The 23,923-nt window shown below is 44.3% G+C and overlaps 1 protein-coding gene across 2 annotated transcripts in view; it reads right to left on the bottom strand.

The window, feature by feature from the left end:
- Positions 1–6,692: 6,692 nt before the first annotated feature.
- Positions 6,693–23,923, bottom strand: part of TPCN1 (two pore segment channel 1) — a 47,202-nt gene continuing 29,971 nt past the window's right edge. Inside the window, exons 19-28 of one of the 2 annotated variants that reach the window (XM_033174550.1) lie at positions 22,946–23,053; positions 22,011–22,082; positions 21,024–21,113; positions 17,487–17,602; positions 15,466–15,512; positions 15,159–15,227; positions 14,436–14,520; positions 13,439–13,575; positions 10,571–10,651; positions 6,693–9,352 (exon numbers count right to left, since the gene is read on the bottom strand). In XM_033174550.1, coding sequence (XP_033030441.1) covers positions 9,230–9,352; positions 10,571–10,651; positions 13,439–13,575; positions 14,436–14,520; positions 15,159–15,227; positions 15,466–15,512; positions 17,487–17,602; positions 21,024–21,113; positions 22,011–22,082; positions 22,946–23,053 — 928 coding nt within the window. In that variant the 3' untranslated portion in view covers positions 6,693–9,229. The remainder of the gene's footprint in view (positions 9,353–10,570; positions 10,652–13,438; positions 13,576–14,435; positions 14,521–15,158; positions 15,228–15,465; positions 15,513–17,486; positions 17,603–21,023; positions 21,114–22,010; positions 22,083–22,945; positions 23,054–23,923) is intronic. The other variant, XM_033174551.1, reaches the window with a different exon arrangement.

Raw genomic sequence — 23,923 nt, 5'->3', positions numbered from 1 at the left:
TAATAGACCCAATTTGAGTCGCCCAACTCAAATGGATTAACTTGTATATATTTCAACAATTCCAAAGTTTGAGAGTCGGTAGCACAGATGTTGTAAAGTTGGAGTGAAAGGGTACAGCAATTCTAAGCAAAACTGAGATTTAGTAGTTTTCCCTTTAATGTGGTGATCTGCCATGGACCAACCTCATTGAAGAGATAACAGTGGTTACCCAGACCTTGTGGCTGGTTGCGAAGGGGCCCCCACGACTGTTCAGGCTTCAGGGACCCCCCAAATGTAGGTCCACCACTGGTGAGTGCCAGTACTTACTGGGAGCATCTGTGCCCAAGAGGGGGAGCTATTGGCAGGTACAGAAACAACCCCCAGTGTTTCAAAATAAGTGTGGGGGGGGGGAGAATCCCCCAAGCAGCCCGACTGAATGTCATTGGTGGTCACTGAGTGCTGCGAGTTTTTTTGGAAGTGGAATGGAAAACATGGGAATGGACTAGAGGCTGGAGCAGGAGCAATCCCAGGCTGCAACGCTGTAGTGGATTTGTTACCCAAATTCACACCACACATTTAAAAGCACTATGGTGGCAGTTCTAAGCAGTCATGGCTTCCCCAAGAATTCTGGGAGCTGTAGTTTGTTAATAGTGCCAAAAGTTCTTAGGAGAACCCCCTATTCCCCTCCCAGAGCAACAATTCTGGGAGCAGTTTAACAGTCAATTCCTCTTCACAGGGAAGCTTGGGAATTGTAGCTCTGGGAGTGGAATAAGGGCCTCCCCACAACTTTCAGTACCCTTAATAAAATTATTTGGAAGGGGGGGCTCCATAACTGTTAAAAGTGGTAGCATAGTGCTTTAGATGAATGGTGTGAATGTGGTCGTTGTGTGGTAAATGGGTTTGGTCAGTAATTTGCCCCCCCCAAAAAAACCTATTTTGCCAGATGTGGTCTACATGCAAGGGTGCCATAGCTGTGCCCATGCTCTTAAGTTACTGGCCTCCAACCTTGTGTGTCATTTCTGGTTTCCGCCAAAACTCTCACTAGGAATGTTGGATGCCTTTTTATGCCTTTCAGAAAACATATTTATTCTTAGCCTTTCCCCCTTTTCACCATTGTGCCAGGAAATTTCTTGGCTTTGGTATCCAAGGCTACTTCTGCACAGAAGTAGACCCATTGAAGTCATCAAACATGACTCACTTAGCTCCATTCATTTCAGTGGGGCTGCTTTCAGTAGAACTGGTGTTGGATGCCACTGCTTATATCTTTTAATGTGCTCAGAGGCATTCCTTTAAGAATATCTGGGCGGGATGGGGCATCTGCAGCATCCCAGCCTTTGATCATTTCCATTCAAAAAGCAGGGAAGAAAGTTGGCTGAATCATTAAGGCTGCCATCCTAACCTCATTTTACTTAGGAGCAAGCCCCATTGAATTAAGATTTACTTCTATGTAGACGTTAGCAGTTCAAAAGCACGTCAAAGTGCAAGTCGATACTGTAAATAGGTACTGCTCCAGCAGGAAGGTAAACTGCGTTTCCATGTGCTCTGGTTTTTCAGAAGCGGCTTAGTCGTGCTGGCCACATGACCAGCTGTACGCTGGCTCCCTCGGCCAGTAATGTGAGAGGAGTGCCACAACCCCAGAGTCGGACACAACTGGACCTAATGGTCAGGGGTCCCTTTATCTTTTACTATGTAGACGTGGATAGGATTGCACTATTAACTGCTTTGTTCTCCGGAGGATTTTTTTGGGGAGGTGGAAATGATGGCCTTTGAGAACTCAGACTATAGCCCCAGGGTACAACTACAGGCTACAGAAGTAGTGGCATCATGAGCATGCTTGCACAACCTCAGACACTTGTGTGTGTTGTGGCCTGCTGTGTTATTGTCACTTCGCCCCCCCCCCCCTTTTTTGCACCAAACCCGTTTTATTTTGTTTCATTCTGGGCCGACAAAATTGTAAGCTGAGTTTGCACAAGTGCATCTTGCTGCATGTGATTTGCTGGCTCACCGCTAATTTCCAGTCAGAGGCATGACAGGGCAGTTTTATAACTGGGATCAGCGCTTGACCAATACTCCGCAGGTATCACACAAGCTTTTCAGCACCCGTGTTGGGCAACATAAAGCCTGGGAGCCTTGCACAGTGGCCAGCTTGGTTAATCCTCCCAGACGGTGGGTCTGGACAAAGATGTCCCAAAAAGCTTTCTCCTGTTCTGTTGTTCCTCAAAAAAAGGCCCTGCTGGTTTCTCTCCGTTGGGCAATTCTGTCTGCTGGTATCCGATCTCAGAATGTTTCATTCATCAGTGTTTGGAAACCTAGAACTTTTCCCACTCCCTTGTTTTAACTTGCCTCGTTCAGAGTGACACAATGGGGCAACCACAAAGGATGTCTCAATGGTTACAGCTAGTAGGTTCTTTGGGGGGGGGGAGCTGGACATGGGCAGTGCTTTAACTGCTGGATCTGAGAACTCTTTGGAAGTCCTGCTGTGCAACACAGGAACACAAAGGCAAGAGGAAAACTCAATAGCAGACTCCATCCAGCTAACTTGGAATGCTTCTGAATACCAGTTGCTGGACAGAGAGTGCTTTCGTGCTCAGGTCCTGCCTGCCGGTTTCCCACTGGGACATCTGGGTGGCCCTTGTGGGAACATGATGTTATACTAGATATGCCACTGGTCTCATCCAGCGGGCTCCTCTTACGCTATTTAACTCATAAGTATGTTCCTTGGCATTCAATTAGTATTTATGGCCTGTGGTTTGGGAATACATTCATACCTTGGTTCTCGAACTTAATCCATTCCGGACTCCCGAAACCTTTAGAAAACCAAGGTCTGGCTTCCAATTGGCTGCAGGAGCTTCTGGCACTCAAGCGGAAGCCACATCAGATGTTCGGCTTCCAAAAAACTTTTGAAAACCGGACCACTTACTTCCGGGTTTTCGGTGTTCGGGAGCCGATTTGTTTGACAACAAAGCCGTTTGAGAACCAAGGTATGACTATCCATTTCCAAGAGTTTCTTTGTGATGGGGATGAAGGAACCTGTGGCCCTCCAGGTGTTTCTGGACCTCTACTCCCATCATCCCTCTCTGCTGGCCATGCTGTGAGGGCCTGATTGGAGTTGAAGTCCCAACAGCCTCTGGAAGGCCACTGGTTTCCTCCATCCCTGCTCTAGGAAGTCATCTCACTAGTGTTGCTATTAGGATTAAATGTTGCTAACCAGAAGCAATAGACCCAAGTGGTGGTGGTGGTGGGGTGGGGGACAACCTCTGGTCCTCCAGCTATCACTGAACTACAACTCCCATCAGCCCCTAGCCAATGACCATGCTTGCCAGGGCTGATGGGAGCTGTAGTTCAGCAGTGTCTGAAGAGCTAAAGGTTCCCCACATCTGCAGTAGACAAACACATATACTGTATTGGGAAGAAGCTCTTAGTGGTATCACACTGCATTTATTCCTTGCATTGGTGTACCTGCAAACTACAAATTTTATCACTTGATGAAACATCAGCAATTTTAAAGATGTTTTAAAATGTATTTAGGTGTTTTGTTTTGTTTTTAAAAAAAAGGATTCTGAGGGTTAAGGGGGAGAATGGATTAAATACATAAATCTTTATTACAGTAAAATTTATCGTATTTAGAAAACATCCAATAATGAACTTAGTAGGGCAGATCTTATGAAGTCTTCTTCAACATTTCAGAACAAAAGGTCTGCAAAGGCCTAAGATAGCATCAGGGAAACTAAGTTACTTTTAGGATCCACCTTATTTTTATGATTGCAAGTTGTTTAAACATGTTTTTAGTTGTGTTTTAATATTGTAACCCTCCATGGGACCTTAGGGTGAAGGTTGGGAAGGAAATGAATAAATAAATGTGATTTAGCTCTTTTAAAAAATGTCAGCGCGTCTTGGGTAAATAATGACAAGCTGATACCAGTAGGCTTTGATTCAGAGTTAACCTTCTCAAGACTTTGCAAGTTAATGCTGATTTTTGGTAAGGCTGAAGTTTGCATTATCATAATGAGGGCTTATTGAAAATTGACAGTTTTCTTCAAGATTGATGTTTTCAATTGAAGTTTTGAAGTGTTTTGTCCTCTAAAGTTTTGTATGCAAGAGCCCAAACCTGTTAGTCTCAAGGTTGGGTTTTGTTTGTTTATCCTGGACTGGTAGGTGTTCGTTTGTTTTTAAAAAAATTTTTTTTGGTTATTTGTCATTTTCTTTGTTTTACATGACACCATTGATGGAAGACGTTTGTGGTGGAAAGTATTTGGCATATTCGAAACATATACCACAAATGATTTATTACTGGAGCGTTTATCGGCATGGTGATGATTTTATTGTAACAAAGACATCTGTATTTTTATCATATTTCCTCCCCTTGTGGTTGGCATTGCCAAATTGTTTGTTTTATAGCAACCGTTTTGTACCTCAGTTGTTCTGTGCTCTTAAGCTCTGTGCACCTTCAAGTAGAACCATTCTCCGTTCTGAGGAGTCTTGCCAAGGAATCTTTTGGTGCCTGTGCAAACCCTATGCAGAAATTATCACATATAACGGTTACCCAGAAGCAAAGCCACTACAGGGTTGGCAAAGTGCTCTGCGATAGGCCACACTGTGTAGCATCATGGGAAATTAAAATGGCTGCCTACCCATCTGGCTTCTCAGGGCAGACATTAGTGCTGATGGAGCCCCGATAGCTGCTCCAGGGCACCAGTTGGTGCAAATGGCAGTCTGTAGTTGAAGGACAGAAAGCTGGGAGGGTTTGCTGCTTTCATGTCAGTGTATATAAAGGCTCTTAAATCTGTCAGCTGGGAGAATCCTGAAATAATGGTAGTAGAAATCCTGATTTCCATGCAATTTATTGTTTTTGGTGGGAGGTTTGTATTCAGTGAAGTTCCTGCTCAGAGTAGGCCCATTGAAATTAATCAACCTAAGTTAGGTATGTCCATTAACTTCAGTAGTTCTGCTTCCTTGCCACCCAATGTTTGATCCCCGCTGCATTCTGCTGTATCCCAAAATGGCAAATAGGGTGAGGAGGAAACATTTCTAAGTTGGAAGCTAAGCGACAGCAAACTTGTGTTTCAGGTCACATGTCCTCACCACTAATGGATCCCAAACAACAGAGCGAGGTTGACTTCTTTTATGCTTGGGGGATCATACTTTTAAAACCTCTCTCGTCTTATGTAGCAAAGTGTAGCTTTGGACAAGTGTTGTCTGTATTTAACAAATCTACCTCAGAACAATAACACTGAAGAGAGAACTCGCCCTGAGCCATCGCTATGAATAATAATGGGTATAAGCTGTTACGGGGCTAGTTCGAGTGGCCAATTCTATTTGCTTGTTTTTAAAAAAACTACTGGAGGCAACTAAGCAGGCTTTGGCCAGCTCTTTTTGTTCTTTCCCTTACAGCTGTGAGAAAGCTGTGCTTGAGGAATATCCTTGGAGAGTGGGTTGCAAAAAATTGCTTTGTTATATGAATTGTTGGTGCTGGGAGCCAGAGATTAGGGTTGTTATACGAAGCCAAGAGTTGCTGCAATTAACTTCTGGACCATGAACCCAAATGGATGTGAGTTGTGTGCATCATGAAAAGTATATGCAGCCAGGGTTTTTGAAGGGAAGTAGCCAGTGCTTTCTTGAATGTTGCTTACTTTTCTAAGGAATCTCCTTCAACCTTAAGACTTACTGGTAACTGCATATAAAGCATTTGCATCAGGTGCCAATAACTGCAGTACTCTCCCTTCCTGTTAAACCCTTTTCTCTGCTCAGCACAGCATAACATAACATCTGGTATGTTAATAAAGGCAAAACACAATTACCTCTTGTCTGCAGTTTTGTATAGGGGCTGGGGAACTTCAATGCTAGAGGCCAAATCAAACGTCTCTCCGGTCCCCGGGAGTTTGTCCAGGCCACACACCTCACTTTTACACAGTTCCAATCCCGAAAGACGGTTTATGTGCAAGGAGTATGCAAATCATCAATGGTGTGTTGTGCATCAGCATGCCCTCCAACATTTCTCTGATGAAAATAAGGATGTCCTATTCCATAATAATTTTATTATTTAAACCCTGTCCATCTGGGTTGTTCCAACATATTAAAACTATACAGGGCTGCCGTCAGGTGAATCTCCTTGGCTTGGGGGGTAGCATAACTCCATACCCTCCAACATTTCTCTGATGAAAATAGGAACGTCCTAAGGGGGAAATGGGACACTCTGGAATTGAATCAGAAACCAGGACAACTTCTATAAATCCAGGACTATACCTGGAAGATAGGGACACTTGAGCATGAGCACTGTGGAGGAAGCATTACTCTCCATAAAATGCCTAAGCTTGCTTAGTAGTGCTATTGTACAAAAGAAGAAATGAACAGCCCTTGCTTTTGGCTTACAAACTAAATAGAGGCAATGACCAAAAACCATCTCCAATTTAGGGAAAGGGGGAAGGGTGGGGGGGGAACAGGTTCTGTAAGGAGGAGCTTTACATGTAAGCAGATGGAAGGTGAAGGGAGACAGAGACCCAAGTATTAAGAAGGCCCCCCCCCCCGTTTATCTAAATGTTGAGTAGACTGCATGTGCAGTTGTGAAAACATGAAAGCTCTACATATGGCTTGCATACTTTTTGAAAAGAAGCGTTCTTGCCACAGGAAGTGGTCTATTCTTCACCGAAGTTCAGTAGCTGTTTCACCTCCCCCAACGCCCTTTGCAAATAAATGCAGAAAACAAAGAAGAAAGGAACGCTTTAAAATGTTTATTAAATGTGCCTGTAAATATCTCTATAACACTGTTTCAGACATCATCATTACAGTTGCCATACAAACTCACAGCGAACAAAACCTCCCATCGTGTTACGTTGTTGCAAGTGATTGTCTTTGGAGTTTAGTGTTGGGAGGGAGCCAAGGAGAAAAGACAAGTTAGAAGATACTTGTTGAGGTTTGTTTTTCCTTCCATCCTGCAAGAAGCAGTTTCTGGAATTATCACTAGCTTATTCTGGTAAGGCGTTGGGGGGGGGGGGGCATATACAGTGCAAGTTGAGTGACAGGTCAGTTAGTTAGGAGTACAGCTCAGGAAGCATGTCTCGGTTCTGAAACCACAACAGCAATATTCTACAGAGAGCAATTGTGTTCCCTCAAAGCTTCAGACTCCAGCTTTGTAGAGTAGCAGAAACTCTACTCGGCTGTTAGGGGGAAAACACTTCTTAAGAATAGCGGCCCCAAGTGTCTATAATCAGTGGAGGCGGCTGTTGGCCCAGATATATGCTGCACACAGGTTTGAACCTTAGGCTAGTTCAAGGGGTAGCCAACATGGCACCCTCCATCTGTGGATGGACTCCATTTCCCATCATTTCTGGCCATGCAGGGCTGATGGAGCGCACCAACATCTGGAGGCCGACACACTGGCTAGCCTTGGGCTAGTTAGTGGTCTGGTACATGAAGGGGCACAAAACTTCAATTTCACCATCACGAGGTCGGAATTTGCTTTCCATCAGCAAGTAAGTTATATGCACACACACAAAAAAGGCAGGGGCAGCAATCACTGCTGGTCGATGTTTTCTGCAGTGCGTGAAAGAACTCTCACCCGCATCTTAGTTAGCACTTGGTACTACTGCTGCACATACCCGCTCTCTCCTTAAGGAAGGCTGGAACTGAGTTAAACAGGCGTGGCTTCCCTGAGCAGGCCACAATTTGGGGTTTTAGAATCTGCCTAGAGGCAGGTGCTGCAAGACCAATGGTTTGCTCTGCCGACAGAACCTGTCTCAAAGGAGCACCTTCCCTGACCACCATAGGGAAAGCTCCTCGTCTGTCTTTTGAGACAGATTGGGCCAGCTGGGATTCTGCAAACAAAAACACTGCTGTTTTACTCACTTGTAGCGGTAAAACAGATTTGCTCTGAATAAGCCCTCTTATTCTTACACACACCCCGGAAAAAACCAACACCGGGGAAATAGCCTGGCTTATTCTGAGCCTACTAAGGTTAAAATTGGACAAATAAAAGCACTTTCACACTTGTTTATCTCGCAGCAGGAAATTCTGTCTCTTTCCCTTTGCCTTCATTATGGGCTGCTATGGCATACAGTCAAGAGGAGAAGGAAAGCTCCATTTCCCAGTGCTGCAGGGAATAATAACAGTTCATGGGGAGAAAAACCTCCCCCCGCCCCCCCCGCCCCCCCGTTTATAAGCAACAGTGTTTAGGTAGGTAGGTGGGAGGCATGGAATTATTCTCCAGCTCAGAGTAACATTCTAAGCCGGGGAAGAATTTGGGAGGGCTACAGTACCGTCATATTTGAGGCAAGCATTACATGTTGTCAAATGTTAATATTACAATAATACAATATTCTGCTGCATCTCTATTTACCTCTTGCTTGTGTGGTGGAGAGCTGTCAGACAGACCCAACGGCTAATAAGGAGCTGATAATTATTGTTTTTTAAAAAAAATCCAGCAAGTGATGAGGATCAACCTGGACCTTGCTGTGCAGTGACTGCAGGATTACACCCTGGTCAGTTTCCCTTCTTTCGAAGTTATTGCTTTTAACATATGATGCCCACAGGCTGAGCTGCTTCCACCACGGCGAGCAGCCCTCTGCTAGTTGCAGTGGTAGGATTCCTTCATTCACCAGTTTCCAGGTTTCAGCCAGTTTGAGAGTAGAGGACTTGTGCCCAACAAGGGAACAAACCTGGTTGGAGAAGGGAAAATGCTGTAGAGCCACAGCAGCTTATTGAACCATTATGGAGATGATGAGGACAGAACTTGAACCTCAAAAGGACAGTCCTGCTGAAAACTGGGCAGCCTAGCTACAGTTACAGGCAGGCTAACTGGCAGTAAATTGTGGTGTTTTGTTTTTTGTGCTGATGGAACTGCTGATGCCAGCCACCCACTTCTGGGAGGCTGGAATGCCTGGGGGGAAAGCAGCCTGATTGTATAACTTCAGCTGACTATTTTATCCAGCTGTACTGGGGAAAGGTAGCCAAATTAACCCCTGGCTGCTTTACACTAGACAAATCCCAAAAGTATTCACTGTGGCTACCCTGTTAACCAGCCCCCGTCCCTTGCATAATGCCCAGCCATCCTGCAGTACTCTGGTTATGCCTTAAAGGCCCTAGTACAGGGATGAGCTTTTGCAAAAGGGAGAGCCGAAACTCTCTTGCACAAGAGCGCCAGGAGACCTCCTTCTGCCAGGCTACGCTATGCATTAATTTGAGACGTACTTTGCAAAGTAAGTAAACGGGGTGGTTAATGCACAGCAGACAAAGCAGCAGCTTAGGTTAGCTGGGCTTAGATAATGGTCTGAGAGCGCTGACGGAGGCCTGGAAACGGCGAGGGCTGACGGAGCGGCAGGTCATCCTCCTGCCAGGGAAACTGCCTTTCTTCTTTCCTGGAGTGCTCTTCATACCACTCCTGTGGGAAGAGGCAACAATACTGGGATCATTTCATTTCCCACACCCACAGCCTGCCCTCAAATAGTGAATGTCCGCAATGAATTGTGCACGAACCCAATATTCTGCTTGTAATAATAATAGCATTAGCATTATTATTAATCACCACCATCTCAAGGCACATCACAACAAAAAACCACATTATAAAAAACTCAAAACACATAATAAAAAATAAGAACAAAAACAAACCAATAATTCCCCCCTTCCACAACACAGTTGAAAGGTATGTCAATCAGCCAAAGGCGTGGTTAAAGAGAAATGTCTTCTCCTGGCGCCTAAAAGTGTATAATGAAGGTGCCAGTTGAACTTTTCTGGGGAGAGCATTCCGCAAGTGTGGAGCCGCTGCAGAAAAGGCCTGTTCTCATGTTACCACCTTCTGGACCTCTCATGAAGGAGGGTACACGAAGGAGGGTCTCAGAATATGATCTGAGGGTCCAGGTAGGTTCATATGGAGAGAGGCGGTCCATGAGGTACTGTGGTTCTGAGCCATTTATTGCCCATCCTTTACCTTAAGGTCCTAGGGCGCATTACAACATTAAAAACACCTGGCTAGACTCCCAACTCCCATCAGCCCCACCAATCATAGCCAATGGTCTGGGAAGATAGAAAGGAAGCGTAGCCCCAACAGCATCTGGCGAAGACAGAGAGTCCCCACCTCTGCTTTGAAGGCGTGAGGCTAGGGAAAGTTGCCCACTCTCCTAGACATTATTTATTTGGCGCTATGGTCTAAACCACTGAGCCTCTTGGGCTTGCCGATCAGAAGGTCGGCGGTTCGAATCCCTGCAGTGGGGTGAGCTCCCGCTGCTCGGTCCCACCTCCTGCCAACCTAGCAGTTCAAAAGCACGCCCAAAAGTGCAAGTAGATAAATAGGTACCGCTCCAGCAGGAAGGGAAACGGCGTTTCCGTGCACTGCTCTGGTTTTGCCAGAAGCGGCTTAGTCATGCTGGCCACATGACCTGGAGAAACTCTCTGTGGACAAATGCCGGCTCCCTCGGCCTGTAAAGCGAGATGAGCGCTGCAACCCCAGAGTCGTCTGCGACTGGACTTAACTCTCAGGGCTCCTTTACCTTTACCTTTTTTACGGGGCTGGCAGAACCTCCGAGAAGATCAGTGAGTCCACCAAGCTACAGGGACCATTGCATAACCATAACTAGGATGCAAGCAATTTCACACATCTTACCTGTATCTCTTCCTCATACATTCTCATGCTTAAATCGCTTTTGGTCCTTGATCGCCGCCCCAGGAACAGCATGGACGTTTGCTGAAGTGATGGAAGAGAAGCAGTAAGAGGAAAGAAGAAGGCAACTGCCTCTGAAGGGTGCCGGAGTTGGATCATAGCTAACATGGGTGCTGCTAGGAGCACACAGGGATTTGGCCACCAAGAGAGACCTGAGCACATCTCTAACTTTATCTACAGGGAACTCAAGACAAATGTGCAACTGTGATCACTGCAGGCTTTCTATCAGATAAGAGGAGACAAATTCTTGAAAGCTGGGGGCATTTAACTCTTACACAATTTTATTCGGATTTGCATAAATTCATTTAATTTTAGTATTAGTTAAAATAAGAACAAGGTTTCCTTTTTATTAAATGGAAACATTGCTGTGATTTGCTTGGGAAAATTCAGCATTTAAACTTGTTCATGTTGTACCTTATTAAGATCTGGGTTAACTCCCGCTGGTGTTACCTTGTGATATTTCCCTTCTGTTAAATGTTAGTTTTGGAATTTTCTGATGACTAGATACAAATAAATGAAACTGACAGCTGGAATCCGCAGGCCAAACAGGGGAACAGGTTCCCCCCCCCCCATGCAGCTCTGTGTGTCTTGGGGGGTGGGGAGCATGTACACACTATTAAGATGTGAATATTACACTCCTACTCGAGTTTGTCAGGAAGCTGAAGTTATGGGAACCTGGTGCCTGTAGTGGGAATTATAGTACAGTGGTACCTTGGTTTACAAACTTAATCCATTCCAGAAGTCCATTTTTAAACCGAAACCGTTCTTAAACCGAGGTGTGCTTTCCTTAATGAGACCTCCCGCCGCCGGTGCCCTTCCACCATTTGGATTCTGTTCTTAGACTGAGGTAAAGTTCTCAAACCGGGACACTATTTCCGGTTTTGCGGAGCTTGTAAACCAAATGGTTCTTAAACCGGACTGTTCTTAAACTGTGATACCACTGTATATGCTTGATAGATAGTCTACATGTGAAGCGATCAGTGTTAGAAACTGAGATATGAAAAGCAGGAGCTAAATGGCACCTTAAACCTAGGTTATGGGCGCAACAACGGAATGTCTAGGTGCGCATTTTATAACAAGAATACAACGCTGAAAATGAATGAACTGCAGCTAAAATATTATGTTCTTTCTTCACATGGTCTAGTCCTTCCCCTGCCTGCCCGCCCGCCCCTCTAATATTCTTAAGAGGGTCTCTTCTCCAGTCTTCAGAGTAGCTGGAAGTGGGTAGGCAAAAAAAGGTCCTCCTTTCCTTCCACTCTGCGGTTTTAATCTGAAATCTGAGGCGCAGTACTGTGCTCAGAGCTCAGAAACTGCTTGCGCTAATGAAATTCCCTGTCGCGAAATGCGCCTAGAACAATGGAGGTTTCGAATGCTGGAAGGGATGTAAAAACAAGTACGTGAAATTATATTGTTAGGAGAATCTGCTTACTCCAACTGTAAAATGGTGTCAAGAACATCCGTGGAAGAAAAACTCAGCCCCGAGCTAGTTTGATAGAGGATGCACCCTGTTCTTCTAGATGAATCAGGCATCTAGCCTGTATAATGCAGGCATGATTTTCCTCTGAGAATGGGACTTACCGTATTTTTCGCTCCATAGAACGCACCGGACCATAGGGCGCACCTCATTTTTAGAGGAGGAAACAAGGGGAAAAAATATTTTTCTGGTTTTCCTCTTCTAAAAGCCCTTTTTTTTTTTTTAAGGATCAGCTAAAAGTTTTGCAGCTTTTTTTTTGCAAAGGGAAAAGCCCTGGCTTTTTTGAGGATCAGCTAAAAGTTTTGCAACTGTTTTTGCAAAGGCAAAAGGCTTTTTTTAGGATCAGCTAAAAGTTTTGCAGCTTTTTTTGCAAAGGGAAAAGCCCTGGGTTTTTTTTTTTTTTTTTTTTTTTTGATGATCAGCTAAAGGTTTTGCAGCTTTTTTTGCAAAGGGGGAAAAGCAAAGCTCCTTTTGCAAAGGGGGAAAAGCAAAGAGGAAAAGCCCCATTTTTATGAGGTTTAACTCACATTTCTGAAAAATCTTAAGGAAAGGCTGATTAGATTATCCAGACAGATAATCTAATCAACCAGTCACATGTCCTGGGAAAACAAACAACCTCCCTCTGCAGCACATTCAACAAAGGAGGGCGGGGCTGAAAGGGAGCCGGGACTCTTATCTCTCTCCCGATCTCTTGCTGATCAGCTGCTGAACGGGGTCCTTTCAACACTCCCTTTTCTCTTTGTAAAATAAAAAAGCATGATCCTCTTTTGGCCCCTGGGCAATTCAGCTCCAGGGACCACCATTCGCTCCATAAGACGCACAGACATTCCCCCTTACTTTTCAGGAGGAAAAAAGTGCGTCTTATGGAGCAAAAAATTCGGTAATTTCTATGCCTGTGTAAAGCTAAGGCGAGGGAATGCCTCTCTATATAAGCCTGTGTAATATATAGGCTTGGGGACTCCACTTTAGTGGATCCCCAAGCAGCCACTACTATGACCAAGGGCAAATGAAGTTGCCATAAACATCACAACAGTGTGGTTATTGAAGAAATCTACTACATGCTTCTTGTGGCATTCCAGTGTGTGCATTCCCCCCACCCCTATAATCTGTGCTGGAAAAATATGCAACAAGTGAAGTGGGGGTAGGGATCCGAATTGCTCCGTTACCTTCCTCTTGAAGGACCAGTGGCCACAGAGGGATACCCTCTAGCAGTCTAAATCAGAAGTGACTTAAGTCTTACCATTCTGAACAAGACCAGCCAAGTGGTGGCGAGGTGAGAGAGGATACCTGGTAAGTGGTGAGCAGAAGATGCTGGAATTCCAGTCCCCATTACTCACCCTGTGCCTGTCCATCTGGGAAATGACCTTGAGCAGCTGGCTGGCAGCCGAGGCAATGCAGTTCCTTCCATACAGCTCTGCGACAGCTGTCAGTTCTTCCTTGGAGACTTCTCTCTCGAAAACAATGCCCATGTCTTCTGCAGAGGAGAAAGGCAAGGACAAGGGCTTGTCTGGGTAATGGAAGGGGAAAGTGGCAAGGAAACTTCAGGCAAAATCAGGCACGCCTGCCCAAGCCTCTTTTGACTTGGCCCACCAGGCCATTTTGGGAAAGCCACGCCCACCGGGCCATACACATGACATCATCACACAGCGCCCAGCTTGGGAGGGGGGCCGGCAAGTTCAAGGTGTGGCTGCAGAGGAAGAATGGGGGAGCTCGCTCGCAATGCACCTGCACGTGACTCTTCATTGCTGAAGAATTTTGGCTTGACATTTGGGGGACCTGATGTACGATGACACCAGGCGAATGGGCCACACAGGACAGGTAGGCAGGACTAGCATAGAAGGCCGACGGCTGTTGGATCAAATATATATGTATGTATGTGTATATATATATATATATATATACATATATATATATATATATGGCTCAAAAGTGCTTCCACATCCATTCAGTGCCACTAGTCCCAATCTTTCAGCAGGCATTGTTGCTTTTAACGTACAGAATCTGTTGAAGGCACTTTTAAAAAGTTGATTCCTGCTGTGACTCCTGCAATGCAGGCGGCTGGGCTTGATGAACCTTGGGGTCCCCCTTTCAACTCTACAAGTCTGAGGTTCTATGACAGGCCTGTTCATTTGTTTCCACTCTCTTAGGATGAGCCAGCCCCTATAATGATTATTCTGTATGGTTTTTACAGGGTTTTTTTAAAATGCTTTTTGCAATCAAACATTTTGTGTGTGCACACGTGCACCGTTTTGATATGGTGCCTGGGAGGTGGTCTGAAGACATTATTATAAATAATGAAGGAAACAAACAGGTTGCAAAGGTGACCCCACTGACCTCCTGAATCTTGGTTCTTCCGGCTATAGTTCATACGGAACACGAACGCCTCCAATATAAAGGCTACAATTATTGTCATCACCACCTGTAGGGGAAGGAAAAGGTCAGCAGCAATGCAAAAACAGCTCACCCAAATTATTTATTTCGCTGTTCTACTCAAGCTGACTTATGGAGTAGGATAAGGTGAAAGTTCAGTCATTGGGGGGTTAGCACAATGTAGCCCACTCTGAGCTCTGGGAACAAACCAGGCTGTAGATCATGGTTTCCCCAGCCACTCTGGGTGGCTCCCAACAGAGGACAAAAAACAGAATAAAACTTCAAACATTAAAAACTTCCCTAAACAGGGATGCCTTCAGATGTCTTCTAAATAATAATAATGGGAGTTGTAGTCCAAAAACAGCTGGAGACCCAAGTTTGGGAAACCCTGCTCTAGGATCAACCATAAATGAGGCTACAACCCTTCATCAGATGACCGTGCATCAAAAAGGAAAGTTTGACTACTTTGCTGGCAAACTATATTTCTGGTCCTTGGGAGTGACTCTGAAGGCTACAGAACAGGGCAGGGAGTTTGCTGGACTACGGCGCCCATCGTCCCTGACCATTGTCTGGGGCTGATGGGAGTTGGAGCCCAACAACGCCTGGAGGCCCCACCCCTGCATCACACATACAGGCTGTAGTCACAGGACTGCTTCACAAAATAGCATAGTTGGTAACTCCGCTTACCATGGTCACAATATAGAAAATCATGAAATAGAGGCGGCTCCAGTGCGAAGTCTCTGATGTCACCCCTTCCTGAAAAGGTAAATATTGTCAGTTTTAATTTCTTAGTGCAGAAAGTATTGATCTAATGTGCAGAGAGCTCCCTCTACTTTTCACTTCCATGTGCCCATTTGTCCGGCATATTCCCTGTAATGCTCAATGATCTAATGGCCAGTGATGAACCAGTGCGCAGTAGCGCAGAAACCAAGGAATCACAAGCTAATTATTACAGAAGAAAGCTCCTGGCAGCGAGCGGCTGAGTGCTACTTACCATGATGATGTACCAGTCATTGACGACTGTCAACTCAAACAGGGTAACTGGAAAAAGAAAAAGAGGGGAAGAACAAACACTTGTATGGTCACTGTTGTGGCTCAGTTCCCCCTCATTAGTCTTGAGTTTGGGGGCTACATGAAACTGGAACACTGGGTCACTTCCTGCGAATGGACCTTCTTGGGCAAAAGTGAGCCAATCTCACTGCCCAGGTGAGAACTGAGCACTAAGTCATTATCTCTGATTGGCCATGTGTGACTGGCTCACTATCCAATCAAGGAAAGCAACAGGGGCAGCCATCATGGAGCTGGTCCATGTTTCTGAACAACTCCCACACCGGGCCTGTTTTGTAGGAATCATGTACAGTCGTCCCTTGGTTCTCGAATTTAATCCTTTCCGGGAGTCCGTTCAACTCCCAAAACAGTTAGAAAACCAAGGCGTGGCTTCTGAGCTTCCTGCAGCCAATCAGAAGCCGCGGAAGCCACGTCGGATGTTCGGCTTCCCAAAAACATTCGCAAACCGGAACACAAAAAAACATTTGCAAACCAGGTTTACGATGTTCGGGAGCCGATTTGTTCAACAACTAAGGCGTTCGCCTTCCAAGGTACAACCGTATAGACTCCTGCTGCAAAGTAGTCTGTGTAGATTAGCCTTCTCCAACCTGATGTTCTCCAGATGTATTGAGACTACAATTCCCATCAGACCTAGGCAGCATAGTTGATGGGGGAAGGAATCTAAGACTAGACTAGGGGTGGATCGAGCAAAGCTCAATCATAGGACTGCTCCATCCCACTTTGTGCATTTTTTTAAAGAATGCATGAAAAACCTACATTTAAATTATATGCATCTTGTCTGCATTGCTTTATGAGAAGTTTGAACTTTTTCAAAATAGGGGTTGTATCCATGTGAAAGTCATTCGCTTTGCACCAGCGGAACACTAACGCACAACAGACTACATAAGCAGGTTGTTGTGCAATCTGTTGCATAACAAGTTCCCAGTAGCACAACTGTTCCACTGGATCCCTCTGTTGCACCACATTAAAACTCACCTGTATGCAAGCAGGCGGAGAATGTTGGATGCAGTCAATTCCACACGTTGTTTTATATAAAATACGTTATTTTTTTTCATGTGCTTTTTGCAAACTGCGACTGGTTTACAATACCAAGATAAAATCTGCACTCCTGCTTGGAGCTGCATTCTGAACTGCAATTCAGCTTGGGAGTGCTGGATTGGGTCGATCCACTGCAACAAGCAGACCAAACAAATTCTCCCTCCATCCCAAGCTGGTATTGGTTTATCCTACTTAACCGGAGGTTGGTGGTGGGGAAGGCCAAAGGAAAATCGTAAGCCAGCACAACACAATCTGTATCTCACAGGTAGGGTGGATTTGATTTAAATCAAATTGATTTAAATCACAATTTAAATCACTAGTCAGTAAGACTTGATTTAAATCATTTTTTTTTACAGAAAGACTCATTCTTGCTGGTATAATCTTAATATTTACAACCAGACGAATGTTTCATTTTTGGAATAATAAATTTTCAGAGTAGTTTTTACAGTTTTTGCTGTACTTTATTGGGAGGAGAAAAATAATCATTTCCAATAATCATTGGAAGGAGAAAAATAATCATTTCCTTAATAGCAATTTAAACAATTTATTTAACTAAAACAATAACATTAGAGCATATGTATCCATGTTTGTTAATTGATGTGATTAAACAATTTTTTTAAAAAAAACAACCCTGAGTTTTAGCATACATGAAAAACTTTAAAGAAATCCTTATTTCCTGATGAATAGCTTTTGGACTATAATGTAACTTAAACAGAAAACCGTATTTAAAAAGATTTTTCCTCCAAAAGCATTTAATTTTAAAAATCTGACTTTTTAAATTTTATTTTTTAAAATCATTTATTTTTATTCACCCTGCTCACAGGCAGCAACAGTCTCTTGCAGAAGTCCCTACCGAATTCCCCATTTCCTGACTACATCAGCAGAGGGCGCTTGGATTTGTGCTCTTACCAAAACTGTTCAAAACATTGTCGAAGTTGTTGAGATAGTAGTAGCCTTCTTCCATCACCGTCCTGTTTCCCACGGTGTGGTTGACCCAGCGATAGGAATCTGCCACTGTGCTGGCGCTGAACGGAGAAGCAGGTACAATATGTTTTTGTGGACTATATTTTTTTTTTTAAAAAAAAACCAACTATAGTCAAATGAAATCGCAGGCGGGATTTGAGATAAAAGCAGTGGGAGAAAAATGATAAAATGATAAAATGATTGTAACAGAGAAACTTTGCATTGTAGATAAAAGATATAATGCAGTAGAAAGGGTCTGATTAAAACGCTGCGGAAGTAGGGCAGGAAGTGAATTGATGAAACAATGCAACCATTTGGTATGAAGATTATTGTGAAAATGTTTGAAAAATAATAATAACAATAAGAATTAATTAATTTTAAAAAATGAGAAATAAACATACAAAATTTTGTATGTTTATTTCTCATTTTTAAAAATTAAGAAATTCTTATAAAAAAGGAAAAAAATAAATAATAATAATAATAAATAATATTACAAAATTGCTCACAGTAGGTTGAAACTATACCCTTAACCATTTATTTATGAATCGTTTCCCATGAAACATTTCAAAGCGATTTCAAAATGCAATAAAAACTTACCATATATTTCCGTGTATAACACGTCCCCATGTATAAGACGATCCTTATTTTTTAAGACCGCAACAAAAAAATGGGGGGTGGAGGGAAATTGCCCAAATTTGTTGAGCTTGTTTTGGGGGGAAATTGCCCAGAGTTGTGGAGCTTTTGGGGGGGGGGAGGAGATTGCCAACGCAAACACAGCCAATTGCACGCACGCCTCGCCGCTGCCATTAATAGCCCGCAAAATTGCCGCAGCCGCAGCCGATCGGCAGCAGGACTTTCCACAGCAACCAATCACACCCCAAATCGCCGCTGCCAATCTCCTGATGGCTGCTGCTACCAATCACCCATCCCCACTCTGCTATCCGTGTATAATTTTTTTTTTTTTTTTAAACATATTTATTAATTTTCCAACATATATTTCCAATTACCAAACAAATTACAATGCCAAATTAATTATACAATTCCAATTATAACAATTCCAATTATGCCAAATTTTTAACTTGTGAATTCCCCATGTCTCGGACTCCGGAGCGCTTTCTTATGATCTTTTCCAGTTGCTTCATAAAGTCAATATTTTCACAGCCTCTGATAAATGCCAGCAAGCAGACACTCTTATAGTAAATAATGTCTCTGTGTGGAAAAAGCCATCCTCTCCCAATATCGCATTTCGGCTGACGCCATCTTGAAAGTCTCTCATAAATCAAACTTGTAAATCAAACTGCGACACACCAATTTCTTCCCCTGTGAGCCGTCCCCACTCCTTTCCGGGAGGGCCAGACCCTCGTAAATTCCACTATCAATCGTCCATCAAATCCGGCTTCTCCCTTTGAAGTGGTGTACAGCTCCACAGGCTATCATCAGCACTCGGCAGTTAATTCTAGCTGCGTCACAGCCAGCCGAGGATCCTCCATTTCTGTTGAGTCAAGTCCAGATCAAGTTTCACCTCCACACAGTTTATTTTTGTAATTTCCATTCTAATTTCCATTCTGTCTTTAAAGTCCACTTGCCATTTGCCTGTGAAAGTGGATTTTCTAGGGGGAGGTTTCGCCCGTGTTAAGTAGATATTGAGGCAAAACAAACGGAGATTCCAGAGCTTACCCCCCCTTCTTTTCCCTCCTTCACATACCAATGTAAAGTCCGCGTCTTCTTCCAATCTTCATTCTTAATCACTCAGGGCTGCAGTTAGCAACATTCTTCCCACTCCTTTGTCCGAGACATGCCCAAAATCTTTAAACAAATTTATATATCCAATTAAAGGGAGCGTGCACGAACGGGGCCGGCTCCAGGAGCTGCATCTGAAAACGAGCCCTATGTGCCCAGACTCCCCCACCGGTCCCGAAGGACCCAAAGCGGGTTAAGGAGTACCGCGGGCAAAGGCAGCCCTCCCCGTCGTCCCGGGGAGGTGGGAGGCTGCTTACTCCCATCGCAGCCGCCAAATTAACTCGTGATAGATAGCAAAGATGTTAAAGTCCGCCATCCTCCCGCTGTGCACGCCGGGAACTCCCTATCCGTGTATAATTTTTATCTACTATTTCAATGGAAAAATACTGTCTTTTTCACAGAAAAATACGGTATATAAAACAAGCACCTATATAAACACAATTTAAAAACATTGGGTGTGGGGAACTCACATCTGATATAGATGCCCACTGGGATAAAAAAAATAATCTCCATTTAGAAGGCTTGTTGAAATAGGAAAGTCTTCTAAAGACAGTAAAAGACGGTGCCAGTCTGATATGCAAAGGGTAGGTGCCATCACACTAAGGGCCCTGTGTGATGACATCACACAAAATGGACCTCCTGGTATGATGGTACCTGCAGGAGGCCCTCTCCAGCAGAGTGCAGTGATTGGCCAGGTATATAAGGGATGAGGTGGTCTTTTATTTATTACAAATGTAATTCAGGACAGTAGAGAGGGAGGGGTTAGCCTGGAGAATGTTTCTGTGTCCCAGAACAGAAGCCATAAGGCCGTGATGCTGTAAGCAGTCCAGTCAGGTGGGTGGGTTGCAAATATTATTAATTATTATTATTATTGAGTCAACGCAACTCAGTGGCTTCAAGGACCGGTGGTGGTGGTTACTACTACTACTACTACTACTACTACTATTATCATCATCATCATCACATGATGATGATCCTGAGCCATCCACCAGCAGGTGTCAGAGTGGCATACAACAATTAAAAATTTAAAAGAGTTAGATTACAATCACAGGAATAGGGCGAGCCCTGAAAACACACATCTCAGGTGTCGAAGGCCAGTGTGCCTTCCGCAGTGGCTGGAAACTGTTTAGTGAAGGTGCCAGGAGCACCTCAGTGGGGAGCATAGCTGTCAACCTTTTCCAAAAAAAATTTGCGGGAAATTCCCTTACTATAGCATTGGGAAACAGCAGGGAGGGTTGACAGCTATGGTGGGGAGGGAATTCTACTGCTTAGGGGCTCCCACAGAGAAGGCCCTCTCCCAGGCTGCCATCACACTGAACTTCAGGGGTAGGTGGAACTACCAGGACGACCCCTCTCTGCATATCTTAACATCTGACAAGTTCTGCAGGGAAAGAGGCGGTCTTCAGATATTTGGGGCCCAAGATATTTGGGGCTTTAAACAACAACGTGAGCATCTCGAATTGGGCCCAGAAACAAACTGACAACTAATAACATTTTTATCACCCTCTTCCAAAAGGAGCTCAGGATGGTGTATAGAGTTCTTCCCATGCCGCCCACCCACCCGCCTCTGCCATGCCCAGCCCAGCCCAGCCCACTTGAATCCTCAAAACAATCCTGCAAGGTAAACAATGCAGAATTTGAACCCAAGGTCTCCCCACTTCCATTCAGACACATCTTTAAGGCTCCCAACTTTTAAGGCATGGTAAATACTTTCCAGATGGAAGGAAAATGCTGGGTACTCACTTGCAGCAATTTGGGAAGAGCTTTCCTGAGAAGAACTCCATGCCAATGATGGCGAAACAGTAATAGAAGATGAGCAATGTCAAACCTAGGCTAAAGGAGAAAAAAGCAAAGGTTCAGCGAAGCTAAAATCATGGGCAGCTAGGCTTTTCTGTTAGGGAGTTTATGTTGATCTAAGGGAATCTGCTCCGTTCCTATGCCTTTCGCAGAGAAGCCCAAGGAAGAAGAAGGAGGAGAGTTTGGATTTGATATCCCACTTTATCACTACCCAAAGGAGTCTCAAAGCGGCTAACATTCTCCTTTCCCTTCCTCCCCCACAACAAACACTCTGTGAAGTGAGTGAGGCTGAGAGACTTCAAAGAAGTGTGATTAGTCCAAGGTCACCCAGCAGCTGCATGTGGAGGAGCGGAGACGCGAACCCGGTTCACCAGATTACGAGTCTACCGCTCTTAACCACTACACCACACTGGCTCTAAAGCTCGACTGTGCAAGACATGGAAGGGATCCCAGGAGAAAAAGAGGGAGCCAACAAGAAAGGCTTCAGAGCCCTCTTGACCTACAGCCACCTGCCATCAGAAGGGCCTGGTAAGTTTTTGTATGTTGACGCTGTTTATTGTGGTCTTTAAGAAAATAGGAAGAGCCAAAGGCCCATCTAGTCCAACTTCCTGTTCTCACATGGTCAACAAGATGCTCCAATCAGAAGCCTGAAAGTAAGACCCAAGTGCAGCAGCGGTGTTCACACCTGATTCGAGCAACTGGTATTCAGAGGCAGAAGACAGCCATCATGGCTAGTAGCCTATGATAGCACAATCCTCCACGAATCTCTTTTAAAGCTAATGTAAAGTTTGTGGCCATAACTACCTCCTGAGCACAGCCATCATGGCTAGTAGCCACCAGTAGCCTTATCTTCCATGAATTTGTCCAATCCACTTTTAAAGCCATCCAAATTGGTGGCCATCACTGTCACCTGCGCCTTCCGCTCTCATTTACCTGGCCATTCTGGGGAACAGCTCAAACATGGTATCCAAGACATTCCGGTAGCGTTTCTTCAGCTTAAACAGCCTGCAACAACAACAAAAGGAAGCGGGAAGCAACATGCATGAGTTGCAGAAGGTTGTTTACTCCCCAGGGCACCCGGCTGACTCTGATCTTTAAATGCGTTACTAATCTGGGGCAGCGAAAGGAAGACACAATGCAAATTATTACAATATAGAATCATAGAATTGTGGAGTCAGAAGGCACCCCAAGGCACCTGTCCAACCCCCTGTAATGCAGGATTCTCAGCTAAAGCATCCTGGACAGACAGACGGCCATCCAACCTCTGCTTAAAAACCTCCAAGGAAGGAGAATCCATAACCTCCCAAGGGAGGCCGTCCTACTGTCGAACAGCTCTTCCTGTCAGAAAGTTCTTCCTGATGTTTAGTCAGAATCTCCTTTCTTGCAACTTGAAGCCATCGATTCAAGTCCTACCCTCCAGAGCAGGAGAAATCAAGCTTGTTCCCTCTTCCATGTGACACAGCCCTTGAGATATCTGAAGATGGCTATCCTATCTCCTCTCAGTCTCCTCTTTTCCAGGCTAAACATACCCAGCTCCTTCAACCGTTCCTCATAAGGCTTGGTTTCAAGGCCCTTGATCATCTTGGTCCCAGCTTGTCAACAACCTCTTTACATTGTGGCGCCCAGAACCTGGGACACAATGTTAACATTCTTTGTTCTATACCGCTTACATGCCAAAATGGCTTCTAAACCATTTGCAAGCAACAACAGAGTCCATATGAAATTAAAATGAACAATAATACAACTGCTCTCCCCTTTCTCCTGACCCCAGACTGGCCTCTCGGCATCCCTCAAACCTCAGTTAGGAACGAATCATTCCAGCTTTTCCATTTGCCATACCCTCTGCACATATTCAACCAATTGCTCACCTCAATAACTGCAGAGGCCGCAGGACTACAATGAAGTAGAACGGCTCCATGTTTAACGCCAGTGCCAGGAGACCCAGGAATGCAAACAAGGTGACAGAAAAATCAAAGCTGGAAAAGAGAGAGGGGAAAAGAAGAAGAAACATCTTCAGGGATGAACTTGTAAGCCTGTATCCCTGGGGAGAACCTTTTTCAGTCCAAGAGCAGCATTCCCCTATAGGCAACCCCCCCCCCCCGGGGCAACAGGCAGGTGGTAGGTGGGGCCAGAAGGAAAAGTGGGTGCAGCAACTAATGTTTATGTTGTTGTTTTTTAAAGATTTTTTATTATTTTCCAATAAGACAAAGAATAAACACAGCATAAACATAGACATAAACACAATAAAAACACAATACATAAACACAATAAAAACAATAACAATATCAACAAGCATAAAGAAAAACATACAAACCTTAACAAACACCTGTCTTTGTACTTTTCTTGTTTCTAACTTCTCTACTAGGGGACTTCCCCTGTTCCCTCCACTGCCTTCAAAATCATATATACGTTATAGGTAACTTTATGTCTTTTTCCATTAACATTTACCGTATTTCTTAATACTCTTAAGTATACTTAATCCAATATAAATCATGACTTAAACACAATATCTTAAAATATTCTTTAACAATTAAATCATTCACAAAAAGTTTCTTCTAAACAATTTTATCTAACATTAACCTGCTAAAGCCGATCTTTGCTTAATTCTGCTCAAATATTCAGTTTTTCAGATTTAACTAAATAATCCTTAAATTTTTTCCAGTCCTGCGACACCTTCTCCTCCCTCTGGTCTCGGATTCTAGCGGTCAGTTCTGCGAGTTCCATGTAGTCCATTAACTTCATCTGCCATTCTTCCACTGTTGGAATCTCTTCACCTGCAGCAACTAATGTTTATGGACTCTATACCCCATTCAGGCAAGGAAGGTGCATTACCAGAGTTTGCAAAC

The sequence above is a fragment of the Lacerta agilis genome, chromosome 17, assembly GCF_009819535.1.
Source record: "Lacerta agilis isolate rLacAgi1 chromosome 17, rLacAgi1.pri, whole genome shotgun sequence".
NCBI classification, from domain to species: domain Eukaryota; kingdom Metazoa; phylum Chordata; class Lepidosauria; order Squamata; family Lacertidae; genus Lacerta; species Lacerta agilis.
This window is presented reverse-complemented; position numbering and strand designations above follow the sequence as displayed.